General features: G+C 51.2%; 1 protein-coding gene across 1 annotated transcript; it reads left to right on the top strand.

Annotated features, from left to right (window-relative positions):
• The first annotated feature begins 373 nt into the window (after nucleotides 1-373).
• Nucleotides 374-17584, top strand: LOC128328280 (RING finger protein 145-like). Its single transcript, XM_053258117.1, has 10 exons — nucleotides 374-1474; nucleotides 3160-3268; nucleotides 3837-3928; nucleotides 7044-7279; nucleotides 8358-8530; nucleotides 10191-10331; nucleotides 11647-11829; nucleotides 13172-13319; nucleotides 14212-14568; nucleotides 16165-17584. The coding sequence occupies exons 1-10, from the start codon at nucleotides 1309-1311 to the stop codon at nucleotides 16969-16971; spliced, it is 2412 nt and encodes an 803-aa protein (XP_053114092.1). The 5' UTR covers nucleotides 374-1308; the 3' UTR covers nucleotides 16972-17584.
• The last annotated feature ends 8394 nt before the right edge of the window (nucleotides 17585-25978 follow it).

The following is a 25978-nucleotide window of genomic DNA, read 5'->3' on the forward strand; positions in this document are numbered from 1 at the left end:
AGAGATGTATACAAATATGATAGAGAGAGAGAGAGAGAGAGATCTGTCCCTTGACGTGCCCCAAGCAGCCCCTTGAGTTTGGTTTTGCTTCCGAACAAGACTCTGGGTGGGATGCCCGCCGGTCTGGTTCGCGCTCCCCTGTCCCGACGCCCTCACCAGGGCACCCCCGCCCCGACCTCGCCCCGTCCCCTTGCAGCCCATCAGCCTGCTTGCTTGGAGTTGCATTTACTCCTTGCAAAAAGACTGCATCCCGCGGCTACGAAAGTCAACGGAATCGTGACGCAATAAATAAAACTGCCAGCAGTAAAGACACGCCCCACTTTACATCACTCTTCCGGCGTTGTTCCTTCCCACTCTCCTCGCCCCGCAGGCCCGCACGTGGCGGAGCCTAATCGGAGCCGGAAGTGAGGGCTCCCTGAAACTCTTAAAACTACCCACCGACAGCTCCCTTTGCTGACCCGGAAAGACGCGCCCTCACCAAAGATGGCGAACTCGCGTTCGCGCCACGTTTCCTCCGGCGGGCGGGGAAGGCAAGGAGGGCCTCGCCCTCAACCAAGATGGCCGCCGGGGCTTCAGTGGGATCTCCTCTGGGGGGGCGTTTCTGAGGGGAGGAGCTGAAAGGAAAGTTAAACTATGGCGCTGCGAGAAGGTGGAGGGCAGAGAAGCGGACTCAGTTGGTAGTGGGGGGCGCGCCCCTCTTCCCCCCAGCCTGGGTCTGTCCTCCCTGGGAGGAAATCTCCCCACTCCTTGCCCCCTCCTGGGGGGTGGGGAGGCGTAAACCCACCCCGTCACTGAGGCCCCCCCCTTCTCTTCCCCCACTTTTAATCTTTCCCTCTTTGGAGCTCCATAACATTTCACTTTTTCTAACCCCCCCCCCAATTTCTTACACTTTCCTCCCCCCGCCTCCAGCCTTAATACTCCCCCTCCTTCTAGCAGAAGCCCTGCCTTCCTTAGGGGAAGAAACACCCCCTAAACTCCCACCCCCCCATCTGAGCCAAACTCTCAAAATCTTGCAAACCCCCCCCCCGCCATTCTCCCCACCCCCCACCCCATGAGCCTCTGCCAAGAGATCTCCCCTCCGCCCGCCCTGGCCTCTGGCCCCCCTGGGTCTCCCTCGGGGCTCCCCTCCTTGGCCTCCCCCTTGATTTCTGCCCTCTTGGCTGCTCTGTGTGGGGGCCAGCCAGAGGGGGGATCCTTCTGGGGGAGGGAGGCCCCCCGCTGCACTCCTCCAGGTGACTGAGAGAGAGACTGAGAGAAGAGAGAGGAGGTCAGGATCCCTCGGGCTGGGTGACGGAGCGCAGCCCAGCCATGCCCAGACTGGAGAAGGTGGCCAACGTGATCCTTCGGGTGCCCAACATCGTGCTCCTGGACTTGCTCTACCGGTGGGACGTGCAGGCCTTTGCTGAGCTGCTGCGGCCCAGGGCGGAAGACTCTTACCTGCGGCGCCATCACCTGTGGCATGTCTATTACGCAGGTGAGTGGTGCAGGTTGAGCCCAGCCTTCTCTCTGCTGCTCCTTGGGGGCAGAGTGCCACCTGGACCTTCTGGCTGGGTTGTGCTCCTTTCTTCTGCCTGCTGCTGCTGCCTTGCTTGAGCGTGTGCCTTTGGTGCCGGCTGAGTGCTTGGTGCCCGGCAGCCCTGCTGTGCTGTTCAGTCCAGATGCTGTGCTTGAAATAACAACTCCAGATTCTGCACCAGAGTAACCCGAAGAGACAGAAAACTTAAGGCAGGAGTTCTCAAATCCCGAAAATGTAAGGCAGGAGTTCTCAGATGTGTGACCCCAGATGTTGGAACCAAGATTCCATCATCACAGGAAGCTCCTGGCTTTCATTGAACCTCCCCGCCCCCCACCCGCCACTTGCAACAGGTGTTATCAAATGTGGGTCCTTGGATGTTGTTAGAACTACAGCTCCCATCATCCCCAGCCACGTGTTGAAGGATTATGAGAGTTGTAGTCCCAACAACATCTGAGGGTCAAGTTTGAGAACTTCTTTCTTAAACTGAATTAAGTAATGGGAATAAAAGTAATGTCATCTGTGGACATGTGTGCATCTTTGATTTTTCTAGATCTATAAAGATCTTAATCTCCTCTCCCCCCGCTCTTCCCATCCCAAGGAGGATCTCTGTTCAGCCATGAAAATTCCTGAGAGACTCTAGGCCAGTCACTTATCTCTTGGCCTAACCTACCGCACAGGGTTGTTGTGTGGATAAACATAAGCTATGTACACCACTCTGGGCTCCTTGGAGGAAGAACAGGATATAAATGTCAAAATAAAGTAAATAAAATATAAAAAAACCAAATTCAGATCTTCAAATCTTTATTGTTACGGTCATTCAAATCTTTATTGTTATGGTCCAAGATGACTACCAGTTATAGTTTTAGTAAATTTCTCAGGTCTTTTGCATACTGAATTTTACAGGCTAACTTGGTTTTATGTCCTTGGAGCTGCTGGACTGATTAAACTGCTGTATTTCACTCAACCACAAGCTCTCCTCTATGATTAGAGTGCTGTATTTCATTCAAAACCAAATTAAAATTAGTTCATCAGCTGCAAGACAATGCTGAAGCAGCAGCCAGCACCCAAACGAGAAACCAAGCAGGGCACATGAATGAAACGGGTTTAAATAGAATCCTCTTGCCCTGAATGTGCCCAAAGAGTAGATAGCCAGATCCTACAAAACAAGTTTCACAGCCTGGTGCCACTGATAAGGCTCTGGGTCGGGGCCCTGTCCTCACTGTGAATGGTGTAGGGACAGGAGGAAGGCCTTCCCATGGCAACCACAGGGAGAGGTCAGGAATTGTGTGGAATCGTAACTGGTTGAAGTTCTCCTCCATGGAGAGTTAGGCCAAGCAGCCCCAATCCCTGATCCCAGGAAATCTTGTTCAGCTGCCCACCACCACCAAGCAGTTTTCACTAGGGACTGCCCACACATCTTCAAGCTTATGTCTGCTGACATGCCTCATGCTCTTGTCCCACAGTCATGGCAAGGCAGAAAAAACTCAGATTTTCATCATTGTTTGTTGGGGGGTGGAAATGTTAGGTGCCTTAACCAGTTAGGTGGCTGGCTCTTAACAATGTGGTGAAGGCTTCTAGGCATTTAAAAAGGGGAATTTACAGTCCCAGAACACTGACTACATGTCGTCGTTTCCTTCCTTTAGGTCACCTGGCATGTGTGGTGGTTTTGCTGCTCCCAGTCCGGTTCCTTGTGAAGCTGTACCTCTACTTGTTGACTGCTTTGCTGCTCTACGTGGGTCACCAGACTGCTCGGTGAGGATGGAATTACCTCCCTTTGAGAACTTGAAGGCACTAACCATAGAGTTTTCCTCAAGAGAAGCATCATGAATGGTGCTGAGAAAGCCCCACTCCTATAATGTTCTTTCTGTGAACATCTTCAAAGGATTTAGGGGATTAGGACTTTGACCGTGTCTCATTCTTGCATGCTGTGCTGAAAGGGTGGCAGGTGGGTGCAGAGGGGGCGGTCTGCATGCCTGCCATTTTTACCTCCCACGCTGCTTCAGCTCCTGTCACAAAGTTCAAGAAGGGACTTAGCCTGACTCTTGCCTGCCTGTCTTTGACTTTGACTGGGGGCAGCAGTGGAGCAGAAGCAAGTCCAGAGTGCTGAGCTGAAGCAACTGTGTGATCTTCGATACCCGGAAGATGCCCGGCAGGAGACGCTGTGCAAGAAGAGGGCTGGTGGGCAGAACTCTTGGCCCTGGCAGCACACGGATGTGGAGGTGCTGGGAGCTGCTTCTTGCTTCGCATCTCGTGCTCGTGTGTATCGCTTTGGGGGAAGCAGCAGCTGCCATTAGAGCAGTCTTATTGGTTCTCATTCTAGGGACTACATCCGCGCTGAGATGGAACGCGAATTCCATGGTGCTGTATACAACGACCCCGTAGCACTCAGCCACTTTGCCACCGCACTCACAGGTGAGGAACGGAGAAGGACACCCTTGTCCCACTGCCCCTCAGCCTACTGTTGCTCACTTTGTTTTGCACATTGGAAGCTTGTGCCCCTATAAGCCGAGTTGGTTCCCAAGGGTGCTGTGGCACTGCTTCCCCCATCCCACGCCCATAACGTGACCCACAGTGAAACAAAGAAGGGGCCGTGAGAGTGCACAAGCTTTATGCACAGAAGGTCCCAGGTTCAGTCCCTAGCATTTCCACGGATAAGGATCTCAGGCTCATGTACTGGGAAATGCCCGCTAATTGGGCAAAGAGCCACCTTTTCAAAGTCATTTATTCTCTTTATATTAGGCGGGGGGGGGAGCAACTGGCCCTGTCCGACCCCAGCACAGCCTCCCTCCAGTGGTTGTGGCTAGGGTCTCCCTTGTGTTTCTTTTTATTAGACTGTGAGCCCTTTGGGGACAGGAGACCATCTTATTATTATTCTTTTTCTGTGTAAACTTATTTGGTGGTGAAAACAGTAAATAAATACTAAGGATCTGCCCGGACCGGTCCGGAGGCCATTCTAAAGGCCTCCAGACCAGTCCGGATCTGGGTGGTTCGGTTTGGGTGGGGGGGTGGCTCTAAGAGCAGGGGGAGGGTTTACTTACCCCTCCCGCCGCTTTCCTGCTCTGGCGCCCATAATTTTAGTAGTAATTGGGGCGGCAGGATACCTCCCTGCCGCCCCTTCCCTGCTTTCGCTATGAAAAGCTCCCAGGAGTCCTCTGCACGCGCACGTCACAGAGACGTGAAGCATGCGCACAATGTGTGCGCGCGCAGAGGACTCCTGATTGTGTTTTTTGAAAACTGGATCCGTGAAGTTGGAATTAATTCCTAAATATTAAAATTAATTTTTGAAATACTTCAGAATTTCAGAATTAGCAAAATGGAATAGGATTTTTCCCCATAGAGGAGAACGTGGAAATTTTTAAAAAAATCACTGGTTGGCCCTAGATCCTTGAAACTTGTCACACATTTGGGGAAGTAGGTCAGGGCCCCCTGTGGTGAACTTGAAGAGAATTTATCAGTCCCTGATTGTTGGTGAATTTTTGAAATATTTGTTAAAACGTGGTGAAATCTGGCTTGAAATGAGCCAGAACTTCACCAAAACTTCTGAAACTGAAGATGCCCCTTGGACCATCATTCCACTAGCGTGTGAGAAAAGAGCTGGTCTTGTGGTAGCAAGCTTGACTTGTCCCCTTAGCTAAGCAGGGTCTGCCCTGGTTGCATATGAATGGGAGGCTAGGAGTGTGAGCACCATAAGATATTCTCCTTAGGGGGATGGAAGGCGCTCTGGGAAGAGCATCTAGGTTCCAAGTTCTCTCCCTGGTAGCATCTCCAAGATAGGGCTGAGAGAGACTCCTGCCTGCAACCTTGGAGAAGCCACTGAGCTAGGAACATAGGAATCTGCCTTATACCTCTTGCTCCCTAGACAGGTTATTTCCCCATTTCCCTGCGCCATTAGGTGGCTTCAGGCTAGTTAGCAAGCATTAATTGTCTCCTTTGCTATGCAGGGTCTGCCCTGATTTGCATTTGGATGGGAGACTACATGTGAACACTGTAAGGTAGTCCCCTTAGGGAATGGAAGAGCACCTGCTTGCTTGCATGCAGAAGGTTCCAAGTTCCCTCCCTGGCAGCATCTCCAAGATAGGGCTGAGAGAGATTCCTGCCTGCAACCCTGGAGAAGCCACTGCCAGTCTGTGAAGACAATACTGAGCTAGATAGATCTATGTTCTGATTCAGTATATGGCAGCTTCCTATGTAATCTGCCTTTTGCCTTCATGAAAAGGGGTGAAAGCATGTCTCTTTTGCTCCTCTCCTATATTTCTGGAATGGATGGGCATACAGGTATGAAATCTGGAACACATGAAGTCCTGCAATTTTTTTCAAAGCTATGGGTCAGCCTCACCCATTCTCTTAAAATTCAGTAAATGGAGCCCTGACCTCTTTCCCCACATGTGTGGCAAGTTTCAGGGCTCTAGGACCAACCAGTGATTTTTGGTGATCCCCACCCCCCTGATTTCCCCATTGACCACTATGAGGGGAAATCCGAATTTAAGTCTGGATTTTTATTCGAATTCTAGATCCGATCAAATTTCACCAGAGCCTGTAGACTCGGAATCCGATATTGTCAAATCTGGATTGGGTAGAATCTGAATTTTCTGAATGTCCACAAGCCTAGTATAGAGCTGGACAGGCCAAGCATCTGACTCGGTAGACAGCAGTTTTGTATATAAAAGTGAATGGTCAACTGGTAGCTTGCAAATCAGTTCCGTCTAGCCCCTTGGGACCCTAGGGGATTGGAACTCCTGGCAGGTAGAAAATCAACAGGTCAAGCTCCTGACAACATGGTGATCTGGGATGGGGAAGCGTCACCTATTGCTTTCCTGACTTGTGTGCTGCTGTTAAGGTGCAGGGGCTTTGCCCACAGAAAAAAGTGGCAATGCCAGTATTCGGGCAGCAGGCAGGTTGGCCCAGGCAATGTATTTGGTGCCTCTCCTGGTTTCCATGGAACAATGACATTTTTACTGCTAACTTAAAAATATTTATTTAGTACATTTATATGCTGCCCATTATTATATCTCGGGGCCGTTTGCAAACATTTGCAAACAATTAAACATGAAAACAAAATCTATAGTGAGAATTAAAACTTCAGCTAAAAGCCTGACAGTGAGCCCCCATAAGACGCCAGTCCCATAAAGGCCCCCATAGATGCCAGTCCTTGAATTTTGGCCATGAGCACAGAGACGGAAGAAGGCCCAGCCCCAAGTTGCCCCTAGATGTGTGTGGACACTTTTATTATACTGTATCATGTTAACTGCTTTGATGTGGTGTTAAAAGAAGTGGAATATAAACATATTCAGTAAAGAAAGGGGGGCACTGAATGCCGCCAATTGCTGAGGGTTGGAAGGCAGGCCAGTGGGGTGGGGGGCACTTCCCTCCATGCCTTGCATGTGGGCGTCCTGGTGGCCACTGCTGGCAAGAGGAAGCTGAACTAGGTGGACCCTTCGGGCTCTGTTGACATCCTTCCTCCTGCAGGAGGCCCCCTAGTTGCCCCTTTGCCCGCCTGACAGAGCCTCCTTGCCTCTTTCCTTCCCAGGCCAGGTCCTTGTCATCATCCTCTGCGCCCTGCTGCTGAACACCAAGAGGGTGTGGCTGCTCTCGGCTCCGCTCCTGCCCTTGGTGGCCCGGCTGTGCTGCCTCCCGCTCCAAGCTCTGCCCGTGGTCAGCACCTTTGCAGCCACCCTCACTGCCCTGGAGGTGCTGTACGTCCTGGCCTCCTCCGTGGCCGTGCCCTTCCGCTTGGCAGCTGCAGCCTGCAGGGAGATGACGCAGGTGAGAAGTGGGCCGTGGAGCTTGGTACTCGGAGGGGTGGTGGTGGCGGCAGCTGCTTTCCCTGGCATGTCTGCCCCCAGCATGGACACTTCCATTGAAGAAGACGGGTGTCAGAGGAGCTGTCACAGCCGTCTCCAAACCCCTGAAGAGCTGTCACGTAAGAGGAGGTGCAGACTGGCCCTCTCTTGCCCTGGAGAGCAGAACTTGAGCCCATGACTTGAAGCTGCAAGGAAGCAGAGCCAGGGTAGATATTACGAAGAAACTGTAGAAGCTCTCCAGCAGTGGAATGGTCTGCCTTGGAGTTCCCAACGTCTTTTTCGCACGTGCACCCCTTCTGTTCCTGTGAATGTGTGCCAGCATTCAGTTTCCTGGCAAATGCTTCTGTCATGCCAGTTCTGAAGCCAGGTGACAGGCAGGCTCAGACTGCAGTTCATGAACCCGCTGTGACTTCTTCTATGCGCCTCTCTTCTTGCTGAAGTGTCTCCCCCGCCCCACCCCCCAGTCACTGAAAGATCTGCTTAGCCTGTCTCTTGACGAATCACAAACTTTATCCCAAAGCCTATGGTAAAAATGGCTTTTTAACTGTGTCTTCTGTTTTGTTTTAAAGTAAGGATCCTTGTGATGTGAAGCTCAGTGCCAAATGCCAGCTTTTGCCTGGGTGCAGTGCAATCATGGGCATGTAGAATGTGCAGTGCAATCATGGGCATTGGCCTGTACCATCGGTGTGCCCACCGTGTTGCCCCTCCTGGTGTGGACTCTGGCCTTAGATGCACATTCTGAGCATCAAGGTGTCATTAACTCTGTACCATCCATGTTGGAGAATATCTTGGCCCCTCTCAGGCTGGCAGAGAGTGAGTGTGCAGACTGTCTATGCCTTTGCCCATCTGCCTCTTGGCCTGAACTCTTTCCGAAGGAGCTGTGCCTGGATTTTTCTCTCCTGCCCCCCGGATCCCCTCCCAACTCCCTGATTGCCCAAATGATTGCCCTGTTCTGTCATTCTGCGCCTTTGGGTGAAAAACAAAGTCCCACAATGCCGTGCATAATTGGTGAGTCTCATTGGGGTTTCTCTTGCCTCCAGATGCTGGAAGTGTATCGGCTGGTCGCACTGGGGATGTCTCTCTGGAGGCGGCTGGCCATCCCGCTCTTGTTCCTGGTCTTCTGGCTGGCCCTCTTCACCCTGCAGATCTGGGCAGCCATCTCCTCCAGCCACCTTTTGTCCCAGCAAGGGCTGCTGTTTGTCTTCCTCAGCAGGTAGAAAGGTGGCTGATTGGGGGTGGGGGCGGCAGGGAGAGGAGCTTCAGAGAGCGTTCCTCTTCTGTTGTGGCTGCGGTGCCTATATTTCATGATCGTTGCCTGTTAATCATGGTGTGGCTATCACTGGTTCAGAGAGGAGGAAGAGTGGTTCTCAAGACAGCTTCCTACAGCCGCTGCGGGAGACGGGGAGTGGGTGAGCGAGCTGACCTTGGCCACTGCCCTCTGCTGAGTCAGACCATGAGTCCCTCTAGCACTGGGCTGGCTGTTCTGGCTGGCAGCAGCTTTCCAGGGTCCCAGGCAGGAGGGGCCTTTCCCATTCCTAGCAGGAGGGGTTGAACCTGGGGGCCCTCCTGCATGCACAGCAAGGGCTCCACCCCTGAGCGACCCACCCCCCTCCCCGGAAGTCCCCGCAGACAAGAATGTTGCCTGGCCCTACTAGTCCCTGCTTGCTTGACAGTGGCCTGGATCGTAGAGCAGTGGGAGCTGCCCTTACCAGGGAGTAGGGTGATTCTGAAGTGGGTCGGATACGAGGGACCAGTTCTTAACATTGCTCTTGGGGGCTTCTAGACAGAACAGCAGCCCATGGCTTCTTGGCACAAGGGTCATGAGCAGGCACCAGCCTTCAGCTCACACATTCCTCCCTTCCCTCCTTGCCTTCCACAGCAAGGCTGGAAACATCTAGTCTGAGTTTGCTGAATTTGGAGGAGATGGCAAACTGCATGTTGTTGCAGGAGGTTTTATGTGGGAGGAGGAAGAATGGCCGAGCCATGGTTTGGGGTGTTGCCCGAATGGCCCCTGTGTGGTCACTCCATCTGTGTCTCATACATTGACAGGTGATGTGGAGATGGACGCTCACTGGTGCCATTGGTGGGTGGTGAAAACCCAAGTCGGCCAACGGTGTTCTCTCAACAAAGTGGCAAATGAGATTTTGGCACCAGGAAGTGTACAGTGATGCACACTGAAGCAAGCCCTGCTCCCTCCCCACTTCCTGTATGAACTGGCCTGCGTCAGATAAAATAAAGCACCTCATTATGCAGTGCATAATTAACTTGTGGAATTCACTGCCATAAGATGTGCTCGTGACTACTGGCTTAAAAGGGGATGCACCAAGCATCACCAGATATTGGACTACAACAACGCAGCCACAATGGCTGAAGGATGATGCAAGTTGTAGTCCAGCAACATCTGGGGATGCAAGTTTGGAAACCTCAGGCATCAAGGATAGGCCTGTTGGCAACTGTTGTAGCTAAATAGCAATATATGAGTATACCAGTTTGAGGGTGGGGGTAGGAGCCAACAGCTGGAAAGGCCATCGTCTGCATGTCCTGCTTGTGGGCTTCAGAGAAGTATCTGGCTGCACACTGTTGGAAACAGGATGCTAGGCTTGATGGTCCTCTGATCTGATCCAGTGGAGCTGCTCGCATGTTCTTAGATGGGACTATGAGTAGCTGTTGGCCATGAGAGGGCCATGGAGATCTGAATCGCAGTTGCTGGGCGACTTATAGCTGGGGAGGCCTCTTGCCTTGCTGCCCTGCTTGTGGCCTCTCCAGGGCTGTCTGGCTGGTGCCTGTTGGAAACCAGATGCTGGAGGAGGTGGGGCTTTGGTCTACTCTTTCTCATGTGTTCTCTCTCTCTCTGTCTCTCTCTCTCTCCACAGTGTGGCTGAGTGCTGTAGCACACCCTACTCCCTCATTGGGCTGACGTTCACCGTCTCCTATCTGGCCTTGGGACTGCTCAAGCTTTGCAAGTTCTACCTGGCAGGCTATGGTGCGTTCCAGAATGGTAACGTGATGCACAGGTGAGAAGCTGCTATCTGGGCCTGGGCCCATGGCATCAGAGGGCTAACCGTTAGTGCCAGGGCTGTATTTTATTTGGGCCACTTGTGATAAGTGTGAGGTGAAATAAATAACTACCATCTCGTGTGGCATGGAGGACTAAGTCTGAGCTGTGGGCCAAGAAGTCATGGATTCACATCTCGTTTTGGCAATGAACTTCCAAGATAGGGAAGCCCCTCAGTCTATAACAACGAGGGCATGGCGATGCTGTCTTCTGACCATGCAGGGCTATTGCAAAGATTCCTGGAGTAACGTGCATATGAAATACCCAGAGAGCTGTCTAAATGCTCAGTAGGAGTCCTTCAAGGGCAGGAGGTATAGCTTAGTGTTGGAATGCACGGCTTGCAGGCAGAAGGATGAGAGAGGATTACAAAGCCCTATGAACCATCTGCCATTTGTTTCAGGAAAGCCTCACCCACACTTTCTTCTTGGCAGGATGGTCCGTAGTAGACTCCAACTGCAGTGGAGTCCTTCGCCATGTATTTTGTCTGAGGTGCTCTTTACTGGACTGCCACTGTCAGCCTCTGGGCTTTCTGTTCAGGTGTACAGACATTTGTCAGACCATCCTTCTCCCCCCACCTTCTGTTGCATCTGTTCTTCTGGAACTAGTTTCTTCCAGTCCTGCCTCCCAGTCCTCCCACCAAGTCTCAGTTATTCCTATCCAGCCGGATTTACCTTCCTGTACTCGGAGTACCTGCTCGCCTTGCTTGTTTCCCATACTCTGTACACTAGCGAATAGATGTTGCAAGTCACCGATATTATTTTTCAGTGCTGCTGCTATTTGTTTTAATTAAAGATTTTTATTTATAAATAGAAACAGAAAGAAAGCGAAAGAAAAACATTCTCCACTCTTGAAATTCCAACAGCTACATATGGCATATTTCATATAACAATCCAAAATTTCACATTCCCCCCGATGATAATATTTCCCTCTCAACAAATATCACAAAAGGCAAAAATAAAAATGTAAATAATGCAATGATTACCATGCTGCTGCTATTTTAGTGTAGGGTTTGATAGGCAACCCCACAACTCCCCCGGATAACACTCCACTCTCCCCTGTAACACTCCACTCTCTCTCTCCTGGCTCCTTCCCTTCAGGCTTTTGTCTCCATCCCCCCTACAGAAGGATTTAGCTTCAAGGCCTCTGGGTCACTTTCCCCAGTCCTTGTGAGGTGCAGCCCATCTCCTGCCAATAGTCCTTCCTTCAGGAAACTTGAGCATGTCCCTTTGGCTAGCGGCACTCCACTCCCCCCTCCTTCCGCTTTTGCCTTGCAGGGGTGTGACGGAGGGCGTGACCCTGCTGCTGCTGGCCCTCCAGACAGGCTTGCTGGATTTGCAGCTTCTCCAGAGGACCTTCCTCCTCAGCATCATCCTCTTCATCGTGGTGACCTCAACCCTGCAGTCAATGATTGAGATCGCCAACCCTATCGTGCTGGGGCTGGGGGCTTCACGGAACAGGTGACGGCATTCTGCTTTCCACATGCACGTGTGAATCTGGAGTCAGCCGTGGGCTTGTTTGGAAGATATTTCCAGTCCAGCCCAATATGTGGAGTGATGTGCTGTCCCCACCTCCCACTGTTCCTGTGGGGAAAGCCCATGGAAATTGCAGCAATTAATCAAGATTACAGCATGTGGAGCTCTAAAAATCCAGGGCCACTTTGCATAATTTGACCAGGTGGTCCCTTGTGCATGACAGAGGCAGTGTGCCCAATGATTGGGAGGGCAGGTATGTTTGCTGCCCCCCCGCCCGCATATGATAGGCAGATTCCCCTAAAGTGGGGGTTTAGTGTTGTACAGATTCCTTCTGCTGCACTGCCTTTGTGCATTTGAAGTAAATACTGGGTGGAGTGGAGCCAAGCCGGGTGTGTGTGTGTGTGAGAGAGAGAGAGTGTGTTGTGGAGATGGGACAGGGCCAGCCCAGGACAGAGCTCAGTGGCAGAGTACCTGCTTAGTCTGCAGACGGCCCCAGGTTCAATCCCTGGCACTTCTAGTTAAGAGGATCTTGGGTCACAGGGCTGAGGGGGGCCCCTGCAGAGACATTCCTAGGCCAGCCAGACCAAGCCCCTGCATAAGGCTGCTTTGTGTGTGAAGGGTTTTTGAAGAGGGGCCCTAGTGCAGGGGGGCAGAGCACATGCGGTGTCTTCGGAGAGTCCTGGGCCAGGTCTCCAGCTGGGAAAGGTCTCCGTGAGCTGGGCTAGGAAGCAAGGCCTCTCTTTGCCCAAGTGCTTGGAAATCCACTTTTGGTAGGAGTAGACAACGTTGGGCCAGAGGGACTGCTGCGTAGGGCCGTTAGAAATGTCCGGAAGGTGAGGTCAGGATTAGGCAAAGCTGTGTTCAAGACTTGGTTCGTGAGGAGGTGGAAATGGAAGGCTCGTGAGGACTAGAAATGGGGCAACTGATTCCCGCATATGGAACAGTGGGGCGGAACGCCATGAGGAGAAGCGCGGTTCCCAGCCTGGAGTCGCTAGTGGTTGTAAGACTGCGACTCCCATCAATCAGCCACAGTTACCTTCCTTTGGCCATTGTGGCTGGGGATGGTGGGAGGTGTAGTCCAACAGCAGCTGGGAACCTCTGGACTAGAAGATCAAATCTATCCAGAGAAACATGCAGCCCCCACCCCATTTCCTTGGTGGGGCTTTATTCCCTTTCCCTGACTGGCAGAGGGTCATGTGTTGTTGACCACGCCTGGGTTTCATCTTCCATGGTTGATCAGTAACTCCTGGGAATGAAACGGCAGCCAGTTTTCCTGAAAAAACACTGCATGCAGTTCTGCCAAAGCACCCCCTCCCTCTCCTTGCAGGAGTCTCTGGAAGCACTTCCGTGGGGTCAGCATGTGCCTCTTCCTCTTGGTCTTCCCCGGCTTCATGGCATACAAGATTGCCCACTTCTTCCATATGGACTTCTGGCTCCTGATCCTCGTCTCCAGCTGTATGCTCACCTCCCTGCAGGTACCTCTGGGGCTCCACTTTGCTCTGACTTCTCATTGGCCCTTCCTTCCATACTGCCCACAGTCTCCAAACAAGGAGCAACAGCTTTACAGAAGGATTAGAAAAATCGACCGAGAAGAGACTCTGTCCCAGTTCAGACAGTAATCTAAAGGTGTTGCTGGACTATTGCTCCCATCACCCCCACCCTGGTCTGGATTTGTGGGGTGTGTGGGAGACTTGGCCCTCCAGCTGTTGTTGGACTACAACCCCCATCATCCCCAGACAACAATCAGGGGTTGAGAGTTGTAGTCCAACACCAACTGGAGGCCTGCAGAGCCCTGGCTTAACACCTCAGCTTCCTGTTTTAAACAAACTCTGGTTTCCCATTGCACCCAAACTCTGCAAACTGTGATTTGTTCTAACTGTGGTGAATGAACAGACCAGACTCTGAAAAGACGGTCTGATCCTGGTGGGAGATGAATCCTGGAACAGATGGACCGTTTGTTTTGGCCGAATGTAGCTTGATTAGGGGATAGGGCTGTCACTTGGTGGTCGTGCCAGGTCCCATCCCTGGCTGCATCTCTCGGTGGGGCTGGGGAAGACCCCTGCCTGGCACCCTGGGGAGCTGCTGCCCGTCGGTGTCCCCCAGGGGTCCCCAACCTGTACTCCTAGATGTGGCTGAAGTAAAATTCCCAGTATATTGTGGCTGGGGGTGATGGGAGTTGTAGTTCAGCAACATCGGGAGCACCACAGGTGGGGAGCCCCTGGTGCAGACAGTATTGAGCTAGGTGTTCCAAGGGTCTGGTTCCGTGTCTGGCAGCTTGTTATGTTCCAAGACTCTGGTGGGAAATGTACCGGAGGGCTCCATCTGCGAGCAGAGGAATCCACACTCTCCTCTGTCCCTTCCTTGCAGGTGATGGGGACGCTCTTCATCTATGCCCTCTTCATGGTTGAGCTCTTCCAGGATACCCCGATGGAGAAGATGGACGAGGTCATCTACTGCATCAATGCCATCAGCTGCGTGCTGGAGTTCCTTGTGGCTGTCTGCGTGGTGGCCTATGGCACCTGGGAGTCCATCTTTGGGGAGTGGAGCTGGATGGGGGCCTCAGTCATCATCATCCACTGCTATTTCAACGTCTGGCTGAGGGCCCAGTCGGGCTGGAAAAGCTTTTTGCTCCGCCGAGAGGCAGCCAAGAAGATCAACTCGTTGCCCAGGGCCACCCGAGGGCAGCTGCAGGACCACAATGACATCTGCGCCATTTGCTTCCAGGTGAGCCCAACCTAGCCCCAACACACATACCTGCCACCCCCGCACACCTCTCCTTTTTCAGTGATGGTTGAGGGAGAGGGAGAGGGAGAACTAAGCTGGGAAACTTTGGCCCCCATGCTTTTAAGGACTGCTTCTTCTTCCAGAATACGACAGACTCTTAGGCTCTCCTTTTCCTAGGGTGGGTGGGTGGGTGGGTGTGTGTGTGTGTACACACCGTATTTGCACACCAAGAACCCATGGGATCTACAGGGTTTTTTTACAGAAAAAGAAAAAACCAAAAAAGCGGGAGTGGGAATTTGAAAGGGGGCGGGCAACGCCCTGTCAGCCACCCTCCTCCTCCTCCTTGGTGACCACCCCCACTTAGTATCCAACATGCTGCAGTGCCAAGGAGTTCCGTCGCCTCCCTCCTCATTTGATCAACAAGAGAGGAGACCAAACGTCTCAGGGCCATACGAGCTGGACACTGCGTGAGAAGCCCGCCTGCGCCTGGATGAGGCCTTGGGGCACAGGAGCACCTCTTGTTTGGTATCCAGCTCACATGGCGCTGGGAAGTTCACTCGCCTCTCTCGTTGTTTCAGATGCGGAGAGAGACGATGGAACTCCTTAGAACCGAAGCGTGTTGGGTACGAAGCAGTGGGGCGGGTCAGGAGCCCAAGGGGCAGCCCCAGAACCTCAGCAGGGCACCAGATGCCGCCCATGAGCGCTTTACCCAGTGGCGTCCAGCAGGGACCTCATGTGCCCAATCAGCAGCCTCCTGCTGTGCGGGCGTTTAGAAGGAAGGGGAGGAGAGGACAGTGGGGGCAGCTGTCTTTCCCACCACACTCCTCCTCCTCCTCCTCCTCTCCAGTTCCAGCAGGAGGAGGAGGAGTGTGGTGGGAAAGACAGCTGCCCCCACTGTCCTCTCCTCCCCTTCCTTCTAAACGCCCGCACAGCAGGAGGCTGCTGATTGGGCACGTGAGGTCCCTGCTGGACGCCACTGGGTAAAGCGCTCACGGGCGGCATCTGGTGCCCTGCTCCAGGCAGCGGAAGTTCTTGGGGCTGCCCCTTGGGCTCTTGAGCATGGGTTCCTCCAGTGCTCCAGTTCCAGATGTTGTGTGACCTGCAGAGAGAGAGAGTGATCAGGTGTCCTTCCTTGCCCTTGCCCGTGCAGAGTGGCTGCCGTACAGTCCCCGATCCTTGAAGCGCAAACAAAAGCAAGCCGGAGAGGGAGGCAGAGAGGACAGCCAAGCCCCAGAGAGTCTCCTCCAGAGCCGTTGCACAGCCGGAGCAGCAGCTCCTGCTCCCCCTCAGCCAGGGGTTCTCCGCCTTGGGTCGCCAGGTGCTGCTGGACCACAACTCCCCTCATCCCCAGCTGCAGTGGGGGAAGGATGCTGGGAGGTGTGGTCCAGCAGGATCTTGCAACCCAAGCTGAGCACCCCTGTTCTGTGTAAAGACCTTGTCACCAAGGGGGCAGTGCCAGTCATCGGGTCCAGTTCCCCTTCCCCTCCCTTTCCTGGCTGGTGAGTCGGGGGCCCCTCCCTCCCTCCCTCCCTCGTCTTGTAGCCCATCGGCTGCCTTCCCCGTACTTTCCTGCTCACTGTCTTCTGTCTGCTGCAGGAAATGGCCCTCGCCGTCATCACCCGCTGCGGCCACTTCTTCCACGAGGGCTGCCTGCGCAAGTGGTTCTACGTGCAGGACACCTGCCCCTTGTGCCACCAGCCGGTCAAGCTCCCTGCCAGCGAGGAGGCTCCTGCCAACCCAGGCAGGGCGCCAGGGCTGGGGGAGCCGGCGGCAGAGGGGGAGGAGGCTCCCGGCCCTGAGGATGGAGGATCTGCTGCCCACTCCAGCGCTGAGAGCTCGGGTTCTGGCAGGACTGCAGAGGCTGGCCAGCCCCACAGGACCGAACCGCAAGGCCCACTGCTCTCGGGACCAGCTGGGGAAGAGCTGCCGGCAGGAGGTTCCGGAGAACCCGTGAAGCAAGTTCCCAGCCACGGCTCCCCCCAGAAGGACGCGGGGGCCTCCAGCGCAGCAGCAAGTGGTGGCCAAGTGGCTGGTGAGCTGCAGCACCCCCCTGCCCCCGGAAGCCCCACGGAGCTTTTCCCAGGAGCCTTGGGCAGCAGTCCAGGGGAGCCCTCAGCCCCAGGGCAGGGCCCTCCCCAAACCACAGGTGGCTCATCCCACACTCAAGGAAGCAGTGTAGGCCCTTGCCTGCCAGCTGCTGGGGGGCATCCAGCTGGAGAACACCTTGAGGGGCCGACACCAAGGCCAGGAGCTGTGGGGCCTCTTGTGGCGGCCGAGGGCAGAGCTGAGGAGGTCCTGGGTGGGACCCAGCAACCAGGCACAGTCACGGGTGGCCTGAAGCCCTCCGGCTCTGAGGGCCACGCTGAAGACAGGGACGCTTCTCCCGCCTCCTCTCCTTCTTAGCACGGGGCCTCGGCTTGCTCTGTCTTCTCCCCTGCCCCCTCGCTCTTCCTCCTGCTTTTAGGGGAGTAGGGGCCACAATGGGGGCTGGAGAAGGCTGGCTTCTGCTCCTAGTCTGGGGGGCGCCAGAGGGCCACAGCCAGCCTCGGATGGTCCTTTGCTCCCCTTCCTCCGCAGATGCTAGTCCCACCAGGAAGACGTTGCTTTTTGTTTCCCTTTTTATTTTAATCAGTGGACGGCTACAGCCATCTTTAGAATTTTGCGCTGGCCGCAATACAGGCGCAGTAACTCAGCCGCATTTGTCTTTTGAAAGCAAGTGCTGCTATCCCAGGTGGCACCAGCCTTCTTTCAGAATGGTGCCTGGGCCATTTGTAGTTGCCTTGGATGTTGATCACCTGGCCCCCACAAAACATAGCAATACCCCCAGCCCGGGTGTGTGGTCTTTCTGAGGGAGGGATTCATCTGGGTTTTCCCACAATGCGCACTTAGGGTACAACTCATCAGCTCGCTGACTTGTGATGAGGTGATTGCATTGACGAGTACATTATTCCAGCACTGTGAACATCCAGGGGCAGAGACTCCTGCTTGCAAACTCAATAAATTAAACCAATGGGCACCATGGCCTCACTGTGTGCAGTTTTAACACCGGTCTCCCAAGGCCGTGCCAGCAGAGAATGCGTCTCTTTCAGCGAGTGAAATGGCAGGGCCATTCCTTTCTGTCCTCTCTTTGGCAAGACCCGGGTGAAACTGAAGTCAGTTCATCAGAGGCTGTTGGTTCAGAAAAAGGCGTCTTGCTCCGCAAAGCCTTAAGCAAAGACGGTTCAAGTGTTGGGCTCAAGGCTCATCTCAGTTTTGCTGACACTCCAGGCATTTAGTCACGGAGTGGGTGCCTTTGAAGGCCAGGAAAGGGTTTGTCCAAGGATGGTCCTGAAGCCAGCCCCTCCCACCCCCCGCACTCCATTCTGGGGGATTCTGCTGCCCCTTCCCCACTCTCCTTTTGCAGAGGCCCTGGGGTGGGGGGGCTTGCCCCCTGCTGTCCTCAGGCTGCCCTGCTCTGCATTGTCACCTGGGGATGAGGCAAAAGCGTCATTGAACACCGTGGGGCAGACTTCTGAGTAGACAGGCCTAGGATTGCTCTGCAGGACAAGAGTGGCAGGTCAAGTTCTCTTCCCAGCTCTGGGAAGGCCAGCGCTGTTCCCTAGGCAGCCTGGTCCATTGAGTCAGGCCGCGTTTCTTTTTGTGGAACCCAAAGTTAAGCCCCGCAAAACACGTCATTCTCGTGGTGCTGAAGGGGTATCAAGATGCCAGATAAGTTTGGGCGCAGAAAACCCCTGGGCCGACTGGAAAGAGGTGCGTCAGCCTTGGATCTGGTTTTGTGAAGTCCTCCACTGGTTGCTGTGCTGCAGACTTCCCTGTTTTGGCATGAAGAAGCGGGCTCCTTGAGCTGGGGCTTATTTTATTCCATACGGTGCCATGATGTTGCCTGGCACTTGAGAAGAGGGGCAAGGAGGAGAGATCTCTGGCCCGGCGAGTTCACCCTCTGAAGTAAAGTGGGGAGGACATCGAAGGGACGAGAATGGCCAGGGTAGCGAGGGTGGATACAGATCATTGCTGCTGCCCACCTAGGGTGTGGTAAACTCCTCTAAGGGCACTCTAAGTGGCAACCCAGACTGGCAAAGTTAAGGCATGGCCATTGATTCTCCACTGTCTCTGCAGCTTCCTGCCACTAGGTGGGGCAATAAGCCTATTTTTTCCCTAGTAGTGAGTGTGGGGGAATGGATTTTTCTCCCCAAGTTAAAGTATAAGTTGAGTCCAGAGGCACTCTTACCCCTGGACTTAGGGACCCAAGTCCAGGGCCTCCGCAGCCCCTGGGGGTGCCCAAATTCTCTTTAGTCTGTCCCGGGTGGTGTGGTCGCCTGGCCAAGCATGATAATGCTTAATTTGCAGGGGTGGGGGTGGGGGTGGGGAGCCTCCAAAAGCCTTTAGCTCCAGGCTCCAAAATTTCCTAGGTGCACCTCTGAAGATGACGGATGTCCTTTTTCGTGTGGAATGTCAGGAGTCTCTCTAGGCCCTTCGCAAACACTCCTTCAAGCCTTCTGAAGCCTGGCTCCTTTTTGTCATGCAAAATCCAAGGAGGACCTCTCTATAATGAGCAAGGGGTGGGCCAGGCCGGGCAAATAGGTCTGGGCCTCCCTCATCCTGCATTGGGGGCAGGTGTGACTTTGTGATGTATCCCTAGTAGCAGGAGTAAAGTGCCCCTCTTCATTAAAGCACATGACAGGTAATCACCTTCGCTCCAAAAGAGGCCTAGAAACTTGCAGCTTGGAATATTGTAGCACCCCGGCAGCTCCTAAGGGAGTAGCATTGAGCTGAAATTACGGAAAGGGGCAAGCAAAGGGGTCAAGGGGTTTGGAACCCCTCAACTGTGAGGAAAAGCTAAAGTGCTTGGAGTTTTTTAAAAATATTGCATAGTGGGTTAAAAAGACCAACACCGACACCATGATAGATGTTGATCAAATACAGCACAGACAGGTTCTCCAGCCTGGGTCCCCAGATGTGGGACTGCAGTGGATACCCGTCATCCATTTGGCTTTGACGGAAGCTTTAGTCCAACTACATCTGGGGATCCAAGGCTGCCCTGAAATCATGCCTGATATGGAGACAGTGGACAGAGAGAGGTTTCCTTCTGTCCACCTTTTGTTTCCAAATGCCAGAACTTGGGGCCCTCAGATGAAACTGAACAGCAGTAGATTTCGAGCAGTGAAAATCGTCTTTGGTACTGTGCATAATTAACTTGTGGAATTCACTGCCACAAGATGTGATGGTCATCACGGGCTTAGATGGCTTTGTAAGCAAATCAGATGGCTTAATACAAAGATTAGACAAATTCCCAGAGGAGGAGAGGACAGGTTTTAGCCATGGAAGCTAAAGGGAAGCTTCAAATGCCAAGTTGCGGAAAGCAAAGTGGGGGTAACACTGAGAAGGCGCTGTTGCTTTCATGCTCTGCTGCTTGCGGACTTCCTAGAGGCTTTTAGTTTATGATGTTTTAAAGTTTCATTTAGGGTAACTTTAATCTGTCTGTTCTACGATTTTTAGTTGCTGTTTGTTTAAATTGCACACCACCCTGAGATTTTATATATAAGTGCAAGAAATGACTAAAATTAAATAGTCCACCTTGAGAGGCAAAATGCTGGGACTATTTGCGAAGCCCTGCTAACCAGGCCAAGAGGCCCCTTCCAAATTCCTTCTGTTGATCACTGGCCCTGTCCAGTCCCTGCACAGCATTTCTCCCAAGTTGCTGCTGGTGGTGTCTACCCTGTGTTACTTTTCAGACTGCGAGTCCTTCGGGGACAGGGATCCATCTTATTTATTTATTATTATTATTTCTTCTTGTTTACACAGTCAGGCAGGTGTTATTGCCTGGTTTGTTTTATCCAGACATCGAGTCCTTCCCAAGGACCTGGGATGCCAGAATTTTATTGTCAATGGTTATAGATATCGTCACAGAATATAGGCTGTTCCCAGTAAAGCTGCTTTTTGTAATTGGCTGATGGTGATTTCTGTGGCCCCTATGGTGTTGAGGTGCTCTTCAAGGTCTTTTGGAACTGCACCCAGGGCGCCAATTACCACTGGGATTATTTGCGTCTTCTTCTGCCACAGCCTTTCAATTTCAATTTGTAGATCTTTGTATTTGGTGATTTTTTCGATTTCTTTTTCTTCTATTCTGCTATCCCCTGGTATTGCTATGTCGATTATTTTAACTTGTTTTTCTTTCTTCTCGACTACAGTTATATCTGGTGTATTGTGTGGCAGATGTTTGCCTGTTTGTAGTCGGAAGTCCCATAATTCTTCAACTTTTTCAGTTTTATGGTCCCACCAATTCTTGGCTACAGGTAGCTTGTATTTTTTGCAGATGTTCCAGTCTATCATCCCTGCTACCTTGTCATGCCTTTGTTTGTAGTCAGTCTGTGCGACCTTTTTACAACAGCTGATTAGGTGGTCCACTGTTTCATCTGCTTCTTTACAAAGGTGGCACTTGCTGTTTGTTGTTGACTTTTCGACTTTTGCTCTTATTGCATTTGTTCTTAGTGCCTGTTCTTGTGCAGCCAGTATTAAACCCTCTGTTTCTTTCTTCAAGTTGCCATTCTTAAGCCATTGCCAGGTCTTGGTGATGTCTGATTTTCCACTTATATTGTGCAAATATTGACCATGCAGTGGCTTATTTTTCCATTTTTTCTGCTCGGTTCTTGACTTGTTCTTTCTTGCAGGCCTGCTTTCTTTCATTGGTGTTGAATAGTTTCGCGTAATTGACCATTTGAAGTGCATCTTCTTCACTGTCCTTGATATATTCTTCAAGGCCTCTTTTCTCCTCCTCTACTGTTTGATGGACTTGCAGCATTCCTCTTCCACCTGAGCTGCGAGGGAGGTATAGCCTATCTACATCACTGCGGGGTGCAGAGCATGATTGATGGTCATGATTTTCCTGGTCTTACGATCCAGCGTCTCTAGCTCTGCCTGGGTCCAGTCTATTATTCCTGCAGTGTATCTAATAACAGGTATAGCCCAGTTGTTTATGGCTTGTATGATGTTCCCACCATTGAGTTTGGACTTGAGGATTTTTCTAACTCTCCTGATGTATTCACTTCCAATTTTTCTTTTCACTTCAGTGTGTGTGATGTTATCAGCCTGGAGAATGCCCAAGTATTTGTAAGGTTCTTTCTCTTCTAGGTTCTTGATGTTGCTTCCATTGGGCAGTTCTATTCCTTCTGTTTTTGTTATTTTTCCTCTGTTCATTATTAATGCAGCACACTAGTCTAGTCCAAACTCCATTTCTATATCGCTACTGAATATACGGACAGTGTTTAGCAGTGATTCGATTTCTGACTGGGACTTTCCATACAACTTCAGATCGTCCATGTACAGCAGATGGTTGATTTTACTTGATGTTTTAGACGTTTGGTATCCGAGGCCTGTTTTGTTTAGTATTTGTGAAAGTGGAGTCATGGTGATTACAAACAGTAGAGGGGATAGTGAGTCCCCTTGGAAAATGCCTCTTCTAATGCTAACCTGTCCAAGTGTCTCGCCATTGATTGTTAACTGTGTACTCCACATGCTCATTGCTTTTTTTATAAATATCTGAATGTTTTTGCTGACACCAGTTGTTTCTAAACATTTTAGTATCCATGTGTGAGGCAATGAATTGAAGGCTTTCTTGTACTCAATCCATGCAACACTTAGATTTGTTTTTCTTCTCTTGCAATTTTCTAAAATCATTTTGTCAATCAGCAGCTGGTCTTTTGTGCCTCTGGTGTTCAGGCGATTTCCTTTCTGTTCAACTGGAAGCTGTTTGTTAGTTAATAAGTGTTGCATCACTTCATCTGCTATTATTCCAGTTAATAATTTGAACATGGTTGGCAGACAGGTGATCGGTCTATAATTACTTGGAACTGCACCTTTTGCTGGGTCTTTCATGATGAGATGAGTTTTCCCAATTGTTAGCCATTGTTAGCCATTGTTAGGAACACAGGAACATAGGAAACTGCCATTTACTGAGTCAGACCATTGGTCTATCTAGCTCAGTATTGTCTTCACAGACTGGCAGTGGCTTCTCCAAGGTTGTAGGCAGGAATCTCTCTCAGCCCTCTCTTGGAGATGCTGCCAGGGAGGGAACTGGGAACCTTCTGCTCTTCCCAGAGCGGCTCCATCCCCTGAGGGGAATATCTTGCAGTGCTCACACATCAAATCTCCCATTCAGATGCAACCAGGGCGGACCCTGCTTAGTTATGAGGACAAGTCATGTTTGCTACCACAAGACCAGCTCTCCGTTGTTAGCCGTTGTTGTTGTTGTTGTTTATGTGTAAACATCTTTGAGAATTTTTTCATTGAAAAGCAGGATATAAACAATAGTAGTAGCAAGTAATCAATCCTTCAGGGCATGTTTCAGAAAGAAGAACCACTCTTTGGCTGTTGTAGCTGGGGAGGATGGGAGTTGTAGTCCAACAATATCTGGTGATGCAAGGTTGAGAATTCCTGGGTCAGAGCACAGGTCCAGCATCTTATTTCTCACAGCAGTCAGCCAGATATCTCTGGAAAAGTCGAAAGCAAGACCTGAAGGTGACGATGGCCTTCCCTGCTGTTGCTTCCCAGCTATTCAGTGGTATACTGCCTCTGAACATGGGGGCTCCATCTAGCCATAGAAAGACCCATTCTTGTAAGCATCACCATCTCTCCTCTGCTGAGGCAGCCCCAGGGCCTAATATTTAAGAGAATGTCATCTTCGCTATGAGCCACACTGCCCATTGAGATCATCAGGAGAGGTTTGTCTGCAGTTGCCATCAGCTTCTTTGGTGGCTACTCAGGGATGGGCCTTCTCAGCTGCTGCCCCGAAGCCTTGGAATGTGCTCTCTGCTGAAATAAGAGCCTCCCCATCTCTGGCAACTTTTAAAAAGGCAGTCAAGACGCATTTCTTCACCCAGGCTTTTAATTAGATCGTGTTTTAATAGTTTGATGGTTTTCAACAGTTTTAACATTCTAAATTCTGAATGGTTATAATGTTTTAGCCTTTTTATTGTTTTTATTGTTTTGTTGTAAACCGCCCAGAGACTTGCATTTTGGACAGTATATAAATATGTTAAATAAATAAAATAATATAAACAAACTGGAGCTCAAGTGCAGAACTCTGAATGCTCCTAAAGTAACCAGAGTTCCTCTGACCCTGTGCAGACAGCCTTCTCATTTCCACCTGATTTCCAAATTCAGTGGGGTGTGGCTTCCAGGCAGGCTCAAACCCCAGTGCCTCTCCTTTATCCGTTTAGACATGAGGCCCTGAGTAGGCATTTCCCATGGCCAGGACCGGATTCTGACATGCTGAGGCTCTAAGCTGTGCCAAGCTTAAAAGACCCCATGGCATTACAAAAATATATTCTAACAGAAAGGACAATGAAAATAAAAAACAATATAGCTTTTTTATTTGGCAAAGATGCAATGAAAAACTAATAATCTAACAAGAACAATTATCTTGCAAAAGCCTATTTTCATTTTTTAAAAAATACCTTTAAATGAAAATAATGTAAAACATGGAATTTAGTCTGATTTGTGTGTGTGTGTGTGTTTGTTCCGAGGCCGTAAACTGTAGCTTGCTTAGATTGTGCGTAAATCTGGCTCACAGTCACCTTTGGAGAAAGTGGATTGTTTTATTTATTATTTATTTATCCATCTGATTTGAGAGAAACAAACAAGCAAGATGGCTCCCTGTCCCCAAAGGGCTCACAATCTAAAAAGAAACATAAGATAGACACCAGCCACAGTCACTGGAAGTACTGTGCTGGGGGTGGATAGGGCCAGTTACTCTCCCCCTGCTCAATAAAGAGGAGTTTTGACAGATAATCCCTCCTGGCACCACCATGCTGGTGAACAGTGATCATGGATCGCCAGTGAGGAGGAAGAGACCAGGATGGGGGGTGGGGGGTGGGGGTGGGCGGGGAGGCTGCAGCTGAAAGCCTGATGCTCTTTCCCCCTTAGGGGATTCTTTCCTCCCCCCCCCCCCAACTTCCAATGGAGGTCCACTCAATGGACTTCTCTCCCATTTGCTAATGGCCCCAGGAGATGCTGCTGCTGCTGCTACTTCCATTAGAATAAAATGCCCAAATAGGGCCCTTCCCAGCAATGGGGATTTTATTAGCTCTGCTAATCTGCCACAGGCCAGGCCCTTCTGGGCTCTGTTTCTTTAGGGGCAGGCTCCTTACTGTCCAAGTGGATGGAGGGAAAGGATGGTGGGCTTCATCCTCCAGGCCTGCTGCTGGGTCACCCCACTGGGAGGGTGCCTGCCCATCACACATGGCTGCAGATTGCACCATATTTGTTGGGGTGCACAAACCGCCTTGCAGGGGGATTGGTCCAGCATTACTAATGCTGGGCAAGCAAAATCCCCGAAGGTGCAAACACTTCAGATAAACCAGAAGGGGACAGAGTAGAACCAGGAGTGGAACAGAGAGGGAAGCACCTGACTTTTGGTCAAAAGGGTCAAATGACAGTCAGGGAGACGGCACGGGCCACGGCCAGGTAAGAGACTCAGCGTATTGGTGTTTATATGCCAATGCCAGAAGCCTCCGAGCCAAGATGGGTGAGCTGGAGCGCTTCGTTGCTATTGAAAACCTAGATAGAGTGGGTATAATGGAAACCTAGTGGAATGGTGAGAACCGGAGGGGCGCTGTTATTCCTGGATACAAACTCTATAGAAGGGACAAGAAGTGGGGGACTGGGGGTGGAGTAGCACTGCATATTAAAGAATCCAAGCTAGAAAACCTTGGAGGACCAGAGTCCTCCACAAGTCCACAGAAACATTAGGGGTGACACAATACAAGGAAATGTGTTACTAGGGATATCCTATTGCCCTCCAGATCAAAATGCTGAAAGTGACCTGGAGTTGGAGAAGCAAATGAGAGAGGCGTCAAAGAGAGAGACAGAGCTGTAATAATAGGTGACCTCAATTGCCCACACATAGACTGGGTAAATTTACATTCAGGTAATGACAGAGGGGCCAAATTTCTAGACTACTAAATGACTGTGCCTTAGAACAGATGGTTGTGGAACCAACCAAAGAGAAGGTGACCTTGGACGGAATCCTGAGTGGTGCACAGGACCTGGTGCGAGACGTCAATCAATCGATGTTTATTTTGATAAAAGATCAAATACAGAGTTTTTTAAAAACACAATAAAAGAAAAAAATATTACAACCAACTGGATCATGGCCGTGTCAATGGACAGAGTTGCAGAACCATTGGGGAACAGTGACCATAGTGTGATCCAATTCAGCTTATATGTGGGTAGAGCATTGCCAAGGAAGTCCAACAGAGATGCGTTGGGCTTCAGAAGAGGAAACTTCTAAAAAAAAGAAAGAGAAATTCAGGAGGGTCAGATCATTCCAGAAAGCATGGAACTTATTCAAAACCACAATAATAGAAGCTCTGAATGTATACCAAGAAGGAGGAAAGGTACCACCAAGTCCAGC

This window comes from Hemicordylus capensis, chromosome 5 (genome assembly GCF_027244095.1).
Source record: "Hemicordylus capensis ecotype Gifberg chromosome 5, rHemCap1.1.pri, whole genome shotgun sequence".
In the NCBI taxonomy this organism is placed as follows: domain Eukaryota; kingdom Metazoa; phylum Chordata; class Lepidosauria; order Squamata; family Cordylidae; genus Hemicordylus; species Hemicordylus capensis.